This window comes from Ctenopharyngodon idella, chromosome 20 (assembly GCF_019924925.1).
Source record: "Ctenopharyngodon idella isolate HZGC_01 chromosome 20, HZGC01, whole genome shotgun sequence".
Taxonomy (NCBI): domain Eukaryota; kingdom Metazoa; phylum Chordata; class Actinopteri; order Cypriniformes; family Xenocyprididae; genus Ctenopharyngodon; species Ctenopharyngodon idella.
In genome coordinates, this window is record NC_067239.1 from 26,842,014 (window position 1) to 26,862,956 (window position 20,943).

The 20,943-nt window shown below is 35.4% G+C and overlaps 1 protein-coding gene across 2 annotated transcripts in view; it reads right to left on the minus strand.

The window, feature by feature from the left end:
- Positions 1 to 667: 667 nt before the first annotated feature.
- The window catches only part of LOC127501838 (dehydrodolichyl diphosphate synthase complex subunit nus1), a 111,980-nt gene continuing 91,704 nt past the window's right edge, over positions 668 to 20,943 (minus strand). For both annotated transcript variants that reach the window (XM_051874067.1, XM_051874068.1), the window contains 2 exons: positions 14,263 to 14,417; positions 668 to 1,875 (listed from right to left, as the gene is read on the minus strand). In XM_051874067.1, the coding sequence (XP_051730027.1) occupies positions 1,651 to 1,875; positions 14,263 to 14,417 (380 nt within the window). In that variant the 3' untranslated portion in view covers positions 668 to 1,650. The remainder of the gene's footprint in view (positions 1,876 to 14,262; positions 14,418 to 20,943) is intronic.

Genomic DNA, 20,943 nt, shown 5'->3' on the forward strand with positions numbered 1-20,943 from the left:
TATAAATAAGGTCACGCCAACGTTACTTTGCAACGTAAATGCGTAATCTAATTAATATTCATACAGCAAGCGTTTAATTCGCCAAGCCAATCGGGTAGGCTTCCATAAGATAAACGCTTCATTTCCCAACAGCAATGACAAAACCCGCATTTCCTATTTGCAGTGTTTTTGTAATGCTAATATTCTTCGGTCTGTCTTGCTGTTAGATGGGAATTTGTATGCATTTTACTTCTTATGTTTTTGTCCTGCAACTGAAGCTGAACAAGAAGGTATTCTTGTCTATATTTCCCGTTGTAGGAATTATTTATGCTTTTCTTAGCTTTGTAGGCCTACTATATTTAGTGTAGATTAGTTGGTTGGTGATCTGAGAGTAAAAAGGTTTTTAATCAATATTGCACATAATGAAAACAGGGACTGATTGAAAATAGTGCAACCCAGTTTGCTCTGAAGTTTCTGTAAGAGCTTGTCTTCTACATTTGTAAACAGAATGATTCAATAGGTTAATATTTCATCACATATTCAGGGTCTTCACAAATATTTAATTTAAAGGAGAAATTGAAGTTTGCACCATCATGTTATCTGATATGCTTTAAGTAAAAGTTTGATTATGATGTGACAATGTTTTGCAATGTAAAAAGTATTTTTTCCCAGTCTTGGCACATTCATGTTTTTTGAGTTTAAGACAAATATACTTTATTTTAAGCAAGTCAGACACATTAAGAATTTCCAATATTTAAATGACAAAAACGAAAAAAGAAAAAAATTAAACAAAACAAAATGTAGATATCAGTTCAGAATAACTTTACACATGTATTGTACTGGATTTTTATCCAAATAAGATGATAATTAAAGACTGAACTGCTTATAAAACAAAGTCAAGTGCAGTAAAATAGTTTACAAGTTTACAATCAATTGCTATTACACAGACTTTTATATTTAATACAAATGCATGTACCCTTTCTTGGCAGAATTAAAACAAGATAAACAATATGACAAATATAAAACAAATGAATATGGTATAACAGTTAAAGAAAGATGGAAAATCACACTTTTTTTTTTTTTTTTTTACCTTTTTGTAGATGGAAATATTTATAATTTTGAGCAGATAATACAATATGCAATCAAGACATGATGTCCAATACTGATGACACTGTTTTCAGAAGTCATGATTTCTCATTGGCTAATGGAACCCACAATAATAATATTACATGGCAAGGCACTGGCTCAAATCAGCATTTTAAAACTCAGAATGCAGTTTTCCAGAGATGTCATTAGATTTAAAACATAAAATATTCATGAAACTGTATGAGACAAACCTTGTCAAACGTTCAGATACAATGAACCCTTTGTGCTCGTATAAGAAAATAAAACATTCACAAGTGAGCATTTGGACAAAACAGTCAGCACGAATCCTTCTAAACACTTAATTTGCCGCGGGGAAAGAGGCAATGAGGTGAAATCATCTCTATACATGATGGATCTGATAACTCAGATATACAGAAGTCACTGCTACCTATTGACAGTTCGTGATCACAGTGTACTCATTTGCTACGTGGTTGATTACATCATTCAGTGATCGTTTTCTTTCACTTTTCTACAGACTGCTGGGCCGGGCAGTGGATGATTGGTTTTGGATTGACCACGCCCCCTTCAGGCTACTCGTATGCGAGGCTCCTCTTCTATTTCCTGACCCAGGCTCGTATAGGTCACTGAAGGCTCCAGGGGCCCCACAGTGGGCGTGTCTGTGATAGCGTTTCCCGTGTTGCGGAACTGTTTATAAACGCGAGGATCCTGTGCCACGTAGGTGGAGGAAGAGGAGTAGAGGACCAGTCCCAGGAGGATGATGAAGAAGGACAGCAGGTAAAGCCCTGAAAACTGTAGACAGACAAACAATATAATCAACTTCACATATTGAAGAGTGAGTTAAAAACTCTATCATAATAATTCTAATTCGAACACTGATTTAAAACTTCATAATTTATTACTTTTAAATAGAACAATGACTTCATAAATCATGATGTATTCATTCTAAACAGAACACTGACTTAAAACTTAAAATCATAATTTATTAATCATAAATCAGATCAAGTGTGTTCACACTGAAAATTCCTAAAAGAAAAAGTACACTTTAAATACCCGGATGATGCACTAAATTAACGGAAAAAACGAAGTGTGGAACGTTGGACACTTCATGCACTCGACTGGTGCAGCTTTAATTACGGGGAAGGGGCTGTCAGACTCCGACGTTAAATAACAAAATAACCTTATACAATTCACGCACTACATGGATGAGTACATAGTGTATAAGTGCATAGTGTATAGTGTGTCGTTTGGGACACAACTTGTGATTGTAATTATGGTGGGATGGCATTAATAAATTAACCATGGTTCAAAATCCATGTTGTGAGACATGCATTACATGTGATTTAATGTCATGGGAATGCCTGTCTTAAAGGGATAGTTCACCCAAAAATGAAAATTCTGTCATTATTTACTAATCCTCAAGTTGTTTCAAAAATTTATGAATTTCTTTCTTCTGCTGAACACAAAAGAAGATATTTTTAACAATATGGGTAACCAAACAGTTGATGGACCCCATTGACTTCCATAGTATGGAAAAAAAAAAATACTATGAAAGTCTCTGCGTTTCCACTGTCGGGCCTAAAGCGGGCGTGCTAGTGCCAGGGCCTTTCACGTTTCCACTGTCACTTCCGGTGCTTGATCGTGCCTCGTTGGGGCTTCCTCGAGCCAACAGCCAGGGTTTTTTGGCCCGCCGAATACCTTGGTCCAAAGCAGGCCAGCTTGGGCTTAAGGGAGTGCTTACGAACAAAGGCGGAGTTTATCTGAGTCTGGAGACGGCAACGCCGCGGATGATTTCATATAGGTTACCAGCTAACATCAGCATTAAAGACTTTTAAAATCATTTTAGCTCAAAACTCACTTTCAGACAGCAGCGAGTGTTTGAAATAACTTCTGTTTTTGATCCGATGTGGATTCTGATCACCGTATAAGGCAGAAATATTTATATGCGATGTAAAAGACTATGCACGCTATTACCATAGTAAACAGGGTAAATACGACCGTTTGAAGAAATCAGACAAATCATATACGTAGGCTATCACAATCGTGTATTTATTTTATCTGTCAGTATGTCTTGTCTCTTACCGGACTGTCTGATATCCATTTAACTGCACATATGTCATAAATAAAGCAACCCGGGAGCTTTTTCGGGAGCTTCCTCTGTTTCTCTGACTGAAAATATAATTGTTATTGGGACTGTCACTGGAGAGAGTGCTAAAGCTCCTCAGGTCATATTTTTGGTGGAAACTTGGTAAAAATGATCATTCTTTCTAAATGTGATGTAAACATACTGTCCTGTGACTACAAATAAACAGAAACAGATGCGACTAAGTACGTGTGTCCTCTTTCTTTTGTGCAATAAGGGTAAATACCACTTTATTTCTGTGACTAATGTTTAATCTTGACACAAAAATAATTAATTATCATCAATTTATCACTTATTCTTGTGAAACTGTGGTAAAACATCGATGGTTGGGTTTTAAATCTTTAAGTAAACAACAAAAATGCCAACAAACGGCCACTTTTATTATGTTCGCTTTACGATCTCGCTAGTTTCCAGTGATTTCTTTCTGATTAGTTTTCTGATAAAACTTCCATTTGTTGGTGAAATGTAGGCTTTGTGTGACGTTGTTTCAGAGAGGCGTGTTACAGGTGAGTTCTAGTAAAGTGCTACGGAGCTTCTGGCCTGACGGTGGAAACACAGCATGGTTTTGGACTCGGTGCTACAGGTCAGAGGCTTTTAGCCTAGCCTGCCCCGTTGAAAGCCCTGGCTCGACACTGGCCCGACAGTGGAAAAGCGGCTAATGGGGTCCATCAACCGTTTGGTTGCTAACATTCTTCAAAATATCTTCTTTTGTGTTCAGCAGAAGAAAGAAATTCATACAGGTTTGGAACAATTTGACGGTGAGCAAATGATGACAGAATTTCATTTTGGGGTGAACTGTCCCTTTAAAGGATTTCGGTGGAAGAAAACTTAAATTTCCCAGAATGTTCTAATTTATCCCAAATTCTTCAGCATGAAGCCAAATAACATAGCAGGTTTAGATGGAAGACCGATTAACACTCATGAAAGGGAGCCAAATCTTAAATTCTGAATTTTGCCCAATCATATATATATATATATATATTTTTTTTTTTAATTTTAGAAAGCTTCTAGACCGCTCAATTTTATTTGCTTAGTTTTTTAAAGACCAAACCAATAACTTTAGCAGCTATGGTATTTCCAAATAACCAGGTGTCTAAATTATACCCTGGAATGGAACGTAAAATAAAATCGCATCATTGACAATAAATGTCATTTTTGAGCACTGCATTAAAGACTATATTTTGCTCTGTATTATGGTCAAGCAGGGACTCAAAACCCTTGTCAGCGCTTTGAAAATAGCAACAACAATCACGACTTTGAAAACTGAAATGCCAAAGCTTCACTCTATTTGCCGTCACTCAATCTCCAAATCGCATCAATAGTTTTTCATCCGTAGGGTCTGAAGTACGGACGAGAATCACAACAACCAGTTTTGGCAGTAGAGCTGTGCTATGAACAATGGCTTTCAGCTTGATCGTGGTCCATCTCTCCATCACGGCTGTGATTAACAAAGTGCTTCCAATTACACACGGCCTTCAGCTCTGGCCCATAAGAGCAGGATTCAGCTGTTAGTATGACTAATCACTGTGGAAAAAATTGAAAATAAATAAACACCAAAGAAATCTGATGCATTAAGATTTTTGAGATTTCTCAATAGTGTTTCTTGTTCAGCCAATAAAGTGAAGGGCAACTACAGATTTCTTAAATAGATTCACATAAAATGTTCACGTGTCATCACTTTTATGTGTCTCTTAATACCAGTGTACAGGGTAACGCATTACAAGTAACGTAATCAGATTACTTTTTTCAAGTAACCAATGAAGTAAAGCATTACTTTTAAATTTACACGAAAATATCAGTTACTTTTTCAAATAAGTATCGCAAGTCACTTTGTTTTCCCATTTATTGACTGACAGCTCTCCTGTCCCCATGTTGAGAGAAATCATGAGGTGCAGATGCGTTGTGTGTAAACAGGATGGGTATTCTAAACTAGTTCTAGAATAAATGTGAGAAAACATTTACTCATTTACTACTTCTCCTGCATCAATTTCTGTATTCTAGAATGGCAGCAAAGCTTAAAGGCTGTACAGGCATAAATTTGCATTTCCTTCAGCCTGAGGCTTATTATTAATTTCCCTTTTAGGGCCCTATCATACACCCGGCGCAATGTGACGGTAGTGTTTTTTGCTAGTTTCAGCCCGACCCAATTATCATTTTCACGTCCAGCACCCACGGTTTTTAAATAGCAAATGCACTCACACCCATCTGTTCGCCCATGGGCGTGCTGGTCTGAAAACAAGGTGTGTTCAGGTGCATTGTTGGCATGTTGCTATTTTGAGGCAATTGAAAACGACTGCGCCATTGACCAACAAATACCTGGTCTAAAGTCAATGCGCAGTATTTTATTTATTTATTTATTTTTAAAGGGCGTGTTAATAATATGCGCCTATAGGCGGGTGCACAACGCGTGTACACTCTGCTTGTTACTCACATGGATGCACAGCAGCACACAAACATGCCAAATATTAAAAATAAAAGGATTACAATGTAAAAGATTACTATTGTGTACATAAAGATAAAAATGCCTCCATGTCATAATGGATAGTCATTGTAGGTAACAGAATTACCTATTTGCAGTAATGATGAATGAAATTGGCTAATTATTTGACCAATTGTGGCAATACACACATATATTTAAACTGACTTGTCAGGTTGAGGGTGTCTATATTCCGCCATGTAAATAGTGAATGGGAGCGCACCTGGCTTTTAAAGGGAATGGGAGATGACACTCTGGTTGGTTTATTGCACATTACGCCCAAAACACACCCATGACTCATTAAGAGACAAGGTACAACCCTTTTGGACCATGGGCCTGGCGTGTCAACCTCTTTTCGTCGTTAAACTAGCAAAAGTGGATTCGGACATGCCCTAAGTGCACCTGCACCATGCGCTTCAGACCATGCACTTAGATCATTAAAAAGGGCCCTTAGTGTGAAAGGGCCTTTACATTTGCCAAAAGTAGAACTTTTTAGTTGTTATAAAAACAAACAGCCCAGCCCAGATGAGAAAAAGTAATTTAACGCATTACTTTCCATAAAAAGTAACTAAGTAACGCAATTAGTTACTTTTTTATGGAGTAACGTAATATTGTAATACATTACTAATAAAAGTAACTTTCCCAGCAGTGAACTCAGTATCTTTGCAAGATGTGAAGCAATGATTGTAATGTCGCACATAAACCTCAATAACGGCAAATGTAAAAGATTAGCTTTTAACATCAGACAACACATAACTACAACAGGATAAATGAAGTCAGCAAACATCTATAACAGTAATTGCATATATTATTGCTCATTTTTAATGCTGCAATGCACGCTGTAAGCTCACAGACCATTAACAAATCAAAAACATTGTTCAATATGAAAGTGTTTGATCAGAAAACATCATTAGTTTGGGGGAATATTGTTGGCGAAGACGGCTTTTACATAAATTCAAAGCATCAAAATATCTGTGAGTCAATAAGCCTTATATGCAATTGCTTTTTAGTGTTATAATCTGATCACATCACATCTAAAAGCTCTAATAGGAGGACCACCGTGAGACCATCAGTGTCTGCCAGACTGAGCTGAGGTGACTCTTGTGTAAAAACTTACATGCATGCACACACACACACTCATAAATATTTGCTAGAATACTCCAAAGCCCTGCAGTGATAGACATTAGGCTTTTGAAGTCTAGAAAACTCCACAGAGAATTTTAAATAAACTTTGACACTTTCTCGCAGTTTGCAGCTCTCTGCTGCCTTTCCCCCCTCGAGCATCACAGCAGAATAAATATTTCCAATGAATCAATAAAAGCAAGTGACACTATGTCCTGGTGTGGCTTTTGTGCATCTTCAGAGCTGCTTTTCATAAAATCAAGTCTGTATAAATCTGTCTGCATTTGGATGAGTATACACAGGAAAAATGAATAAACTAAAGACGAGAGGTTTAGTCTGATGACACAGAAGTAGCGGTATTTAAAAGAACTCCCTCAGATGGTATCTAGAACCAATACAATGATCTGATTAACCTGTGACGTAACTTCAAGAACTCTTTAATCTCTAAAACATCATATAGACAACTCAAGAACTGAATACAGCAAAATGGTTCTTGATAAGGACAAAATTCTTCACTAAAGAACCTTTATTTTCAGAGGTTTGGAGTGAAGGGCTAATCTATGAAAGCCTGTTTCCACCTCAGAGAAAAAAAATAAAAAAGGTAAATGTAAAAATGTTTAAATGAAGAAATGAATTCACATTTGGAGACAAAGTCACAATTGTGAGAAAATCACAATTGTGAAAAATAAAGCGACAATTGTGGGAAATAGTCGCAATTTTAAGAATGACGAAGTTGCAATTGTGAGATTTAATCACAATTATGAGTAATACTTTTGCAATTGGAAGAAATAATAATTGTGTGGAATGTTGCAATTTTGACATATACACTCATATTATGAAATATAAAGTCACAATTTTGATAAATAAAATCATAATTGTGAGCTATAAAGTTACCATTGTAAAGAATTTGTTTTACACTTAGGAGAAAACAAGCTTTTCCCAAGTGAAAATAGCAGAGAAATTGAGGCAGAGGATTTTTAAAAAGTTAACACACCTGAGAGTTCAGTGCAGACCACAGGATAGAAATTAGGCAGATGGTTCTGGCAAACGTATGGAAGATCGAGCACAGCCTGAGTGATTTTCCAGTACTGGAAGGGTATTAGAGCCAGCAAGAGTAATATCTGCTGGAAAGGAATATATTCTGCTTACATTGCCGGTGTGTCAGGTTCCTCATTTAAATATATCAAGTGGTACTACATGCCAGCAAAACTATGATAAAGCACCTGCTATTTTAAGCCAGACACATGGTGCCCCCTTTTTCCCAAATGTTAGGGGAGAAAAGAGTTTTCAATAAGGGTACAGTGATGTAATTACAACCTGTTATAAAAGATTCTCACACTCACAATAAATCATACTGCAATATGCAAGGTGTTCTGAGTGTCATATTTCAAAATGAAAGTTATGAACCAAAGATGGATTTTACTGTCCTAGAGACAAACAGCCATGTGTTAAAGAAGGGTTTGCAAAGAATAAAACTTGTCTTTTTTATTCTTACACAAATATGGCTTCATAGATCATTTACATAGCTAATTTGAAAAAGTGCTAACTTGGATATAGTGACACTAGGGTGCGCAAGCCATCCCGTGTGCCACCCTATTAATTTCTTCATATTTAATTGCTTTTGCCTTTATGAATATGTTTCTATGGAAGCTTGTTTCCACCATGCAATAAAAAAAAAATAAGAAAAAGTAATTGCAAATTTTTATCTCACAATTCTGACGTTTTTCTCACAATTGCGAGTTTTTAATCTCAAAATTCAGACTTTAACTCACAATTGCGAGTTTATATCTTACAATTCTGAGAAACAAGTCAGAATTGTGAGATATAAACACAATTCTGAGAAGAAAAAAAAACAATTCTGACTTTATTTCTCATAATTCCAAGTTTATTACTCGCAATTCTGACTTTATTTCTCATAATTCCAAGTTTATTACTCGCAATTGTGACTTTATTTCTCATAATTCCAAGTTTATTACTCGCAATTCTGACTTTATTTCTCATAATTCCAAGTTTATGACTCACAATTCTGACTTTATTTCTCATAATTCCAAGTTTATTACTCACAATTCTGACTTTATTTCTCATAATTCAGTGTTTATGACTCGCAATTCTGACTTTAATAATTCCAAGTTTATATCTCCTAATTCTGACTTTATATCTAAACTCATAAATTATGAGAAAAAAAAGTCAGAATTGTGGGATAAAAACTTGCGATTGCAAGAAAAAAAGTCAGAATTGTGAAATAAAAAGTCATAATTACCTCTTTTTTTATTTTAAACAAACTTCCATATATTTCACCACACATATGTAAATATGCACATTTAAAAAAATCAGAAAATCTCAAATCACTGCCTTTTTAAACTATGGGAATCAAACTCCAAATGTCACATGAGTCTGTGCTAATGAAGTGAGCTGTGTAGCCTAAATCAACTAAATGCTCAGATCCTAGATCTAGGCTCCATTGCAGAGGTGATCGAGCCTTCGCTGTTGCTGGTCCTAGTCTATGGAACTATTTACCAGCCTCTATTAGAGCTGCGCCTTCTCTGCCTGTATTTAAATGCCGGCTTAAAAATCATCTTATGTCAAGCTTTTATCTAGCTATGTAAATCGTATTGTTATGTTGTGTTTCAATGTTTTGTTGTCTCTTATTCATTTTATTCTACCTGTATTGTACAGCACTTTGGATCAACTAGTAGTTGTGTGAAAGTGCTTTATAAATAAAGAAAGAAGAAGAAGAAGAAAATGCAAGGCTGAATGGAAAGCATGTCTTGACCCAGTAATTATAGTAGAATTGCCTAAAATAGCCAGAAAACAGACTGTGTTCAGCATGCAAGCTTTTGTGACCACATTCAAATTTCATATTCATTGATTTCAATGAATAAAATTAGTCAGCTATTAACAACTGTCCTCAATAAAGGAGGCATGTTTACAGGAGCATTTAAAATCCCCCGTTAGCCTTGAAGTGCTGCAGGTAATGGCTCCTCCCGCTGCTGCGTATCTCCACGTTGTTGTGAAGGGAAATAGTACAGCCATTAAATTAGACAAAAGAGAACTTACAGTAAAAGCACCAAACCACATTTTCAAATCAATGCTAACAGTCTGGAGCACACTATCTCTGAATAAATCAATAGTTTGATTAGTACTTCTCATTCATTACTAGACTTAATTATCGGCATAAGGCCTTTTAGTGTAGGATTACTGTACATACTAATGAACCAACATCGATTTCAAGCTAAATGTGGTATGCAATGACTACAGTACACTTATTTATCATATTTTTGTACAATATACAAATCATTCCTAGTATGCAATGCTCTTTGAACGTTTTAGTGTGTGTGTGTGTGTGTGTGTGTGTGGTTCAGGTATTTCCTATGTTGTGGGGACATTTTTGGTCCCCATGTGGAAAACTGGAAACCCAATGTGTGTGTGTGTGTGTGTGTGTGTGTGTGTGTGTGTGCGTATTCAATTAGAGAAAGGGAAAAATAAATAAACATTGGAATATTTATAACCTAATTCATTTAAGTGAATTGATTTAAAAACTCATCCTTATGTTCACTTAAATCTGATATTGTATAAAAGGAATCAGACTAATATGATCCATCTTCTTTGAGTTTAATGTAATCCAATATATTTAGATATTAATCAGGAGAACATAAAAAGTGCCACATAAATGACCTATAACAAACTTTACTCCATCTAAATTGATTGGAGAATATCAATCATCTCTGGCAGTTAGGATCTTTTCAGTCCAATTGTACAACACAGTTGAGGGCATGAATATTGGCATATCTGCTGATTCACGTGAAGAGTCTCCATCTCCCTTTGCGGGTTTTAAATGATTTGTTCTGTAACCACTAAATGCTTCCAGTAAAATTCTTATTAACTATTTAACTATTTACAAACAACCCAACTGCTGTGCATAAGAAGATACATCCAACCATCAAATGATCTACTTTTCCTCATGGAACCGGACCAAACACGCCACAAAGTGCAAACCAAGTGGAAAAATCAAAGCCTAATTGCAGTGAGAACATGCTTCTGTCACACATCTACCAGCAACCAAGATTTCAGGAAATTGAGCAACCTGTCGAGATCAGAAATCAATCATCACAGCTCATTTTTCTTCTGAATTGGTTCAGCTGAACAGAACATCTAAGGCTATTGTGGGAATCAGCTCGATTCAAATTTCAAACACACTCTCATCTACTTCTGTCTGACAAGCGGCAAATCACTGTGAAAAACATGCAAGCACGTTCAAAATGGTCTTAGCCAAGAGTGGGTATACGCCAATATCTGTCCGCTGCAGATATGGATTCATATACAGTGGCGTCCAAAAGTCTGAGACTACTAGGAAAAATGCTTCAATTCTTCTCTTTTTAAAAATTACTTTAAATTATATATATATATATTTAAATTAATGTTTATTTCATTTCAAGTAACAACAAATGTTCTTTTATGGTTTTAGTTTTAGTTAACTATAATAACCCTGATTTGAGACGATCCAAAGAACACATTGTGCTTTAGTGGAAGCAAAAACATGTCTGTCTGTACATAGGAGTCACATGCTTTTTAGTGTACTACAAATAGCTCAGAATCTGAAATATTTCTCAAACCTTTTATGACTTTTCTTATTCATTTAATGATATTAGATCTTGTTGTCTCAGACTTTTAGGCTCCGCTGAACACTCACAAGGACCTTGAGTTTGCCTCGTGAGCAGAAACCAGGTTTCAGAAGACAAAAGGCCACACAAAAATAAAGGACAGGGCTGAGATGAGACTGCAGGTGCAGACTACAGACCAGCAATAACAACAGCGTGCAAAGAATCCGAGTGCACTCTGGATACATATGACCATATTACAAATGGCTCTGGCATTCAGTTCAGGGCTGGAGAGGAATTCATTAGGAGGCGCTACATGTCTGCCGGCTTCTCTCATGCTGATGTAACCCCTAGCCTTTTTTGTGTACAGCACAATGACCAGAGAGAACAATAATATGAAATATTTTAGAAGACTGAGGCTCATCATACCATACCAGTCATAAGCATCATATAGTTAAGACACTATAAATACTTAATACTACGACTGTCAATTTAATGCATTCATTTAGTTAATTATTAATTGTCTAAAAAATAATGAGTTAAAAAACAAATGCTTGAGTGGAATCAAATGAAATGGAACACTCGTCTTGAGATGTGCATTTTTTGTAACTTGGCAACGCATTTTAAAAACACTGAAATTAATTTGATTTAAAAAAAAAAAGTAAAATGATTGACAGAGCTGCTTAATGCTAATTAAAAAAGATAGTTAAGACTCTAAAATCTGATAATGCTATTTTTAAAGATGTAGTAAAAAGCTTATGTATGCACATTTAAAAACTGAGTGAAAAAAACAAAAATTTCAATATTTGTGTGAAAATGAATTATATCAAAATACAGTTGGCTTTTTTCTACTAATGATTTTCTAAAGTTTGATCAGAAGTTGTGTATTTGGTTATCAAGAAAACAAAATGTCAGTTAAGAGCAATTAAGATAAAATATGAGAAAAAAATTAACAGCATCTTCAATTAAAAAATAGATACATTATTTTACCATATTCTCCTGTATCTAGTATATGTAAAATGTTAAAAAAGCAACATACTCCTTATATAACATAACTGATATAATATAATTGATAATATTATATAATATAATATAATATAATGGCCTGGTTTCACAGACAGGGCTTAGATTAAGCCAGAATTAGGCCTTAGTTAAATTAAGACATAACTTTTTTTAAAATGTGCCTTAGAAAAAGCCTTGCAAATATAAAAACCGGGCAAATATATTTCAAAAATACATTATTTCTAGTATATGTAAACTGCTGAAATTAACAAAACAAAAGAAACTTACTCTAATAATATAATATATAATGCATTACAGCATGTCTATCAAACACTATCTGAAATTCATGATCATTTCTGTCTGTGCAATTCAGTAAAAGACAGAGATGACAGCTGTGCTGAGCCTCTTCACACAAGGACATTGAAAACAAAGCCAGAGATGCTTTAAATGTGATTACTGCTTTTGTTGTCACAAAAAAAACCACCGCTCCACTCAGACCAAATCTGATTTTGTTGAGCCACTTCTAACTATTCCCAACGAGCAGAGAGAACATTCAGTAATCTTTTTGCCTTTGGCGACAGAGATGGAGGTTTGTTTCATATCTATCACTTTAATTGTATTTCATGAATCCAGAAGCTCAGAAATATGGTTCTAATACATTCACCTTGGGGAAAAAAAAAAAAAAAAAAGTCAAGCCATTTTATCCACCAGCAAAACACCACTTTCACACACACATCACTCTTAAAAAGGTTCTTTATTGGTATTGATGGTTTCAAGAAGAACCTTAAACATTCTTGGAAGCTTTTCATTTCACAAAAGGTTCTTTATAGTTGAAAAAGGTTCTTTTGATTTTTAAAATTCTTCACACTAAGAAAAAAATTGTTCTTTTAAGAACAGTTAACTAAAAGGTTATTTGGGAAATCAAAAAATGGTTCTTCCATGGCATCGCTGCAAAAACTCCCTTTAGAAACCTTTATTTTCACTTTAATAGCACCGCAACCATTAAAACGAATCAGTGTGACACTCTGTATAATAATAAATTCAAAAGAAGCAGAATCTCTTTTTGTCCTCCAGACAGTGTAATCGGTACTAGACGAGGAAAAGGAGTTTAAAACACTATGCTCATTGTACAGTATGACTAATGGCTTTGTTCAATGATGGCTTTCGCTGTAATGGTGGTGTATAGAGGTAAAGTCTCATTGTGGCTGGATCTTTCCCTAAAGGCAAAGGAAAGTCCTTGCTCATTCTTTTAAAGGCGTTGTATTATTGTATTGTGAATCTGTCTCAATGTAATGCAGCTTTTCAAAATGTCCGTTATTGAAGCATGAAGTAGTGCAACCACACTGAACCCAACAGCAAACTCACACTCACAAGTAACTGCCACAACCAAAGACACCATTGCAGTGCACTATAGACACTTTTATTTTCTTACTCAATATTTTATGTTATGTTATTTTAAATTAATTACATATCTAAGACCTGACGACACAAGGCAACACACACATATCTGCGTTCGCTCCTCCTTCCACAGGAAAACTAAATCACTGTTTTTTGTGAAAAGAAGTCTTGACTAATATTTTAAGTAGACTTAAGTAGATTATGTGCAGAATTTAGGAAGCTTTAATCTCTAATCTCTTGGTGTGAATGATTGCCAAAGCTGCACGTTTCATACTGAAGTCACAGAGTCTCTGCGAAGGAGAGCAGAGCAATTATGCTCAAAATTCATGAGAAAAAAAAATGGATGAGACAAGGGCAAGTGAGCAAAATTACAGCAGGTGTAATGACATGTATGATGATGGCGGCGGTGAGGAGGTGAGAGATAGAGAGCATATTCTGACCTTGTACTGGAACAGGAACAGGCCGCAAAAGAGGCTGTACAGGTCGGCTGTCAGCAGAGAGAGGTTCACCGCTGTGGCGCTGGTTCTTTTGATTACCACAGGCATGAAGCTGTACAGGCCAAACATGCATGCGCTGAATCCAATGTACAGCAGCCCTGTGAGGACATAAAGAGTTAAAGGGTTAGTTCACCAAAAAATGTAAATTCTGTAATTAATTACTCACCCTCATGTTGTTCCAAACCCGCAAGACTTTCGTTCAACTTCCGCAGGTGGAACCGGAACGTGAGCACAATTACTACCGCAGGGGGGACCGGAACGCGCTCACAATTACTACTGCGGGGGACCCGCTCCCCATTTCCATTCCAGCATTTATATATAGATGTCACTTCTGAAACTTTGCAGCATGCAATTGGCCATCGGTCCTCTTAGCAGCATGAAAAACAATGGATTATATAGGCTGTATCCTCAAAACCGAACCAAGACCGCTCCCTTTACAATCACTAAAACGCTGTTGCTTTGTCAGTTCATCGCGATATCACAAAATCTCTTACTTACATCGTGTCTACACTTTGTTTGTTAATGAGAGGTTTTGCGAGCCTGCATAACTCAGCACTGAATAAAAACTAGATTAAAAAAAATCCAAGGTGAGTGGATTCTGACTAACTTAAACACCTCTGATTGGCCATTGCATTCAAGAGATCAACAACTATGTCTGTGACTAGCTACATTGCTCACCGCTGCAAAAACACTGTAAATAGATACATTTGAGCGCAAACACAAATATGCACTGGAGAATTGCCAAATCTGTTTAGCCAATATATTATTACAGTATCAACTGAGGGTGCTCTTCCTTGCGTTTAAAAGTGCTTAGCTCCCTCTAGCGCCCCCGTAGAACCAGGCCTGTTTATATGTGAATAAAAGACTAATATCAATCTGCTCATCATATAAAGTGATCATGATTCTTTAGAAAATTTGGACTAAACCACTCAATTCATATGGATTATTTTTACGATATCTTTATGAACTTGCGTAGCTGTCTATGGAGGGACAGAAATCGCTCAGATTTCATCAAAAAGATCTTCATTTGTGTTCTGAAGATGAACGAAAGTCTTACGGGGTTGGAACAACACGAGGGTGAGTAATTAATGACAGAATTTTCATTTTTGGGTGAACTATCCCTTTAAGGCCTGTTCACACCAAGGATGGTAACTATAACGATAACAATATAGTTCTAAAAATCGTTCTACGAGAAGTTAACACCACATCTATAATGATAACAGCACATTAGAATGACTTTTTCCAGCTGATGAATGATAAAAACATTTACAGCCAATCAGAATCCATTCTGCTTTAAGAGTTCGAACATTTAAAATGGCAGATGACAAAACTGCAGTGCTAAGAATAAACAGAATGATATCATCTGCTGGTATGGACGCTAATATAGTTATCTTTATAGTTATCGTTCTTGGCGTGAACAGGCATTTACAGCCACATCAGGAAAAAACTGAACAATACATACAACAGATCCTTAATCTTGTTAATCAACAACCTCAAAAAAAAAAAAAAAAAAAATGTTAATCAACTACCTCAGATAGGCAAAATAAATGTTTGATTTTGTTTTATTTTATAGGTATTTTATAATCATATTTGTTATCAAAATGTGAGTTATAACAATAAAAATGTAATTTACATTTTTTTTTTTTAAATTAAAGTATATATTTAAAAAATAATATAATAAATTCTCTGGAATACTTGATTAAATGACTGCTAAATTGTTTAAAAGTCTAGCTCATGTCTTTCATATCACTCTGAAGTCTCTTTCTCACATAATAAAACTTAAATCAATATTTTATATCCACTTATTTAATTATTTGGTAAGTAGCCGTGTAATCTATATTGCATCTGGGTCTTGATCTGGTTTATTCTGTGATACATTATCTCTTATTTATAATGCTTACCTATTCATGGCTATGCTCTTAAAAAAATATTACGCATTATAACACAAAGCAAGTAATTACTTTACATGCTATGGAATACCTCTAAATAATGCATTATATGTACAGGCTTCATAGAAAAATATAAACAGCTTCTATTATTTTACAGTACAACATTATATTACAGCTTCATATTGTGCCAAATGATTGAAAAGGGTACAGATGAAGCCAGTGAGGAGTTTAGCCCAATATTCTCCTGTTACCAGCAATCAGCTTTTTATGTCATATAGAGGACAGAGAGTCAGCAGCTGTGATATTCTGGTCATAATTCATCCAGCACAATCATAATGGAATTGGATGGCACAAAAAAATTAGATTATTCACTTGTGTTTTCTCGGGCCATTCATTTCTAAATGCTTTTGTAAAGGACACAACTTTTATTCCAGCAGATGGAGACGCAGCAGAAATGGAGATAGATAATAATAATTTGTTTTGAAATGAAAAAGCAGACAATACTAACAAAATCTTAAAAATTTTTTTTGATGTTTCAATAGATTCTTCCTATCTCAGTTTAGAAAATAAAAGCAGAGATACAAATAAATAAAAAATAAATACAAAATAAATACATAAAATTATTATTAATTATTAATTAATCAATATAAATATCATTACTGTAATGTTAAAAACATACTGTATATTTACATGCTACTCCAAAGTGAATTTAATGGTACTACCATGAAAAAAACATGGTATTAGTATGGTACCATAAAACATTATATGACATTATTTATATATATATATATTAGTATGTGCTGTCATAAAAAAATATATAATTTTTGTTAGTGACACTACAGCTATCAAAGAAAAAAAATACATGATCAACTCTGAAACCCTTGAGGTAAAAACAAGTAATCAGTTTGTACCCAGTAAGGACAAATCAATGTCAGGATTATATCACACTATATTATCAGAGCTCAGTGCTGTTCACACGCAGTTTGTTTTCAGGCTATGAGGCTTTGGAGCTGAGCAGAAGGCTTCATAACTTATTCAGACGCCTTGCTAACACTGTTTGGCGATGTAGCACATCAGAGAATTATAAGTTGTCACCTGCTATTCAGGGGGAAGTTCAGATCTATCTGTAGGCGAGGATTTAATGTTACTCTGTTAAAAAAAGCCTGAATATTTAAAAAGAACTATAATTAGTTGGAGGTGATGACAACATTTTATAAACATTTCAGAGTGGATCTGACAAATCTAACTAATGATGCCACAAAATATATTTTTTAAATTTTATTGCATTTTATAACAAATTATCAAGTGAAATCAGTTTTATAATTGAGAAAACATTTTGTGAAGTGTTTTGCTTAAGAAAATGTATGTGAACTATCTGTCCTTAAAATAAAAGCTACTATCTGAATTATTTGAATCTAATGTAATGATATTCTATGGAAGCAATTGTTTCTGCCGCGGAATAAAAAAAAAATGAAAAAAGTAATTGCAACTTTTTATCTCACAATACTGACTTTTTTTTTAAGAATTGTGAGTTTCTTTCCCACAATTCTGACTTTTTTTTTTCAGAATGGTGAAATATACACCGATCAGGCATAACATTATGACCACCTTCCTAATATTGTGTTGGTCCCACTTTTGCTGCCAAAACAGCCCTGACCCGGCATGGACTCCACTAGACCCCTGAAGGTGTGCTGTGGTATCTGGCACCAAGATGTTAGCAGCAGATTCTTTAAGTCCTGTAAGTTGCGAGGTGGAGCCTCCATGGATCGGACTTGTTTGTTCAGCACATCCCACAGATGCTCGATTGGATTGACATCTGGGGAATTTGGAGGCCAGGTCAACACCTCAAACTCGTTGTTGTGCTCCTCAAACCATTCCTGAAGCATTTTTGCTTTGTGGCAGGACACATTATCCTGCTGAAAGAGGCCACAGCCACCAGGGAATATACTGTTTCCATGAAAGGGTGTACATGGTCTGCAACAATGCTTAGGTAGGTGGTAGGTGTCAAAGTAACATCCACATGAATGGCACCGCTTTCGGCGGTGGACAGGGGTCAGCATGGGCACCCTGACTGGTCTGTGGCTATGCAGCCCCATACGCAACAAACTGCAAACATGGTTCAGTTCTGTTTGGTCCAACGTGGTCCAAACATGTTTGATATTTACAATTTGTAATCGTGCGGGCTCTGACACGATTGGGAGCAGTAAAATAATCGTAATGACAGCACACAATTGAGGATTTTTTTGGACAAAAAAGTCGGTTGCAAGAAGCCTCGAAACAGGCCACACCCCCCCATAGTTGGGGGTTGCAAATCAAGCCCAAAATCAGGCTTAAAAAGTGTGTGGCCAGCCTAAATAATCCACAATTGCAATTGCAAAGAATTGTGAGATAAAAAGTTGCAAATACCTTTTTACATTTTTTTATTCCATGCATGGAATAATAAAAAAAACAAAAACAAATTTACACAGTAAAATACCATTTTCCATTGAAACAGTAATATACCATAAAAACAATGCATTCTGGGTAATAAGAAAAGAAGCCTATAGACTACTTTCTCGAAAATGACAAATAATATTACCCAGAATGCATTGTTTTCTTTGGTATATTACTGTTTCAATGGAAAACTGTATTTATTTTAATTTTAAATTTGTTTCATTTTTTACAGTTATTTGTTAGAGTGCGACGGAAACAAGCTTCCATAACATTCAGACATTTTTAAGCATCCAAATACTTGCCACTGTATATTAATAAATATAATATATGCAATGGTACACAAATAAGTATGAATTTTCTCAGTCTTTCAAGGACAGTGGCAACATAACTAATGCATTATAATCAACATGCCCTCGTTATTTATCAAGGGCATCGCAGTTGGCGGGAGACATTCCTTCTTCTGGCATAAAGTGCGTTACTTGCAACAGCCCTGACAGTTAATGACGTTGCCCCCTCAAGCGTCTCTAGACTTGCTAATGTCCCTGTGACAAGCCAGCATCCTCCTGGGATGCAACCCAAATGCTGCCTTTGGCACGGCCACTCAACACTTCATCAAGCCGCTGCATCAATCTGGATTAAACTTAAGTGACTTCCTGGGTCATAAAATACATTGCATAAAAAGACGGTAGTTTTGCCAAGTCTTATCTAATTGGGATTACAAACCAAATGATATTTGTAATTGTTTCTAATCAGATGCATTTAACATTAACCATAGTAAAATCAGTGTAACCCACTGCCTCAAGTGGCTTATTGCTTTAATAAAAATTCATTTGTGTTTGTGCTTTCATTTTGAAGACGTGAGCAGGCGCAGGCGTGTGTATTTATAAATGGGGTAGATATGTCACAGACTGCATAAGCAATTCATTTTGTTAATTGTCTTTTGTCAACAGTTTAAATATGCCTGTTATCATTTGTGAGGAAGTCAAATGGAAAGCCACATCTCCTGGTGATGTTGCCTCTCAGAATCTCTCCCTGAGTTCAGCAGCACGTGCACAGCAATATTTAATCAGCCCTGTCCGTTCAGGTGTCTGCTGTTGTTTCTAAGGACGTTTAAACACCAGAGTGCTCTGGCTAGACCAGTGTTCATTTGACTTTAGTGCCATGAAAGCTGTTTTCTGAACTTAGTTGCAAACATGATTCCTTGAAGACAGGGGTCCGGTTTATGTGTTTTGTGATTTATGTTTGTAATGAAAGCAATCCAGCCTAATTTCAGGAAATGAACTGCTATTGATGATGCATATTTGGTTATATCTGTCACAAAATATTCTCAAGATAAATGGAAAATGCTTAATGCTTGACAAAGGAAATTAAATTCTTAGCTTAGAAATATGGGCAGACAAAACACGACTTAATCGATTAAAAGGCTTAAATTGCTCTGATGGTAGGAAATTTTATTTTACATGTCAGAAGGCATGAATAATTGCAGACTTTAGTAATGATGCTGAAAATTCAGCTTTGCATCACCAGAATAAATTACATTTTAAAAACATATTCAAATAAATTTTTTAATTGTAGGGTTTTTTGTTGTTGTTTTGCAATATTATTGTTTTTCCTGTATTTTTGGATCAAATAAATGCAAAAACATTAAAAAAAAAAAAAAATTATACAAACTCTAGTTTTTTAAATGGTAGTGCATCTTCAAATCTTTGAAATCAAATACATTTACCTGAGAAGCAGAATTGCATGATATGAAGTCAGAATTGCGAGTTATGAAGTCAAAACTGCGTGATATAAAGTCAGAATTGCGTGATATAAAGTCAGAATTGCGAGTTATGAAGTCAAAACTGCGAGTTATAAAGTCAGAATTGCGTGATATAAAGTCAGAATTGCGTGATATAAAGTCAGAATTGCGAGTTATGAAGTCAGAACTGTGAGTTATAAAGTCAGAATTGCGTGATATAAAGTCAGAATTGTGTGATATAAAGCCAGAATTGCGAGTTATGAAGTCAAAACTGTGAGTTATAAAGTCAGAATTGCGTGATATAAAGTCAGAATTGCGAGTTATGAAGTCAGAATTGCGTGATATAAAGTCAGAATTGTGTGATATAAAGCCAGAATTGCGAGATATGAAGTCAGAATTGTGAGTTATGAAGTCAGAATTGTGACTTTATATCTTGCAATTCTGACTTTATATCACGCAATTCTGACTTTATAACTCGCAATTAAGAGTTTAAATCTCACAATTCTGAGAGAAAAAAAGTCAGAATTGAGTTTAAATTCGCAATTCTGAGAAAAGTCAGAA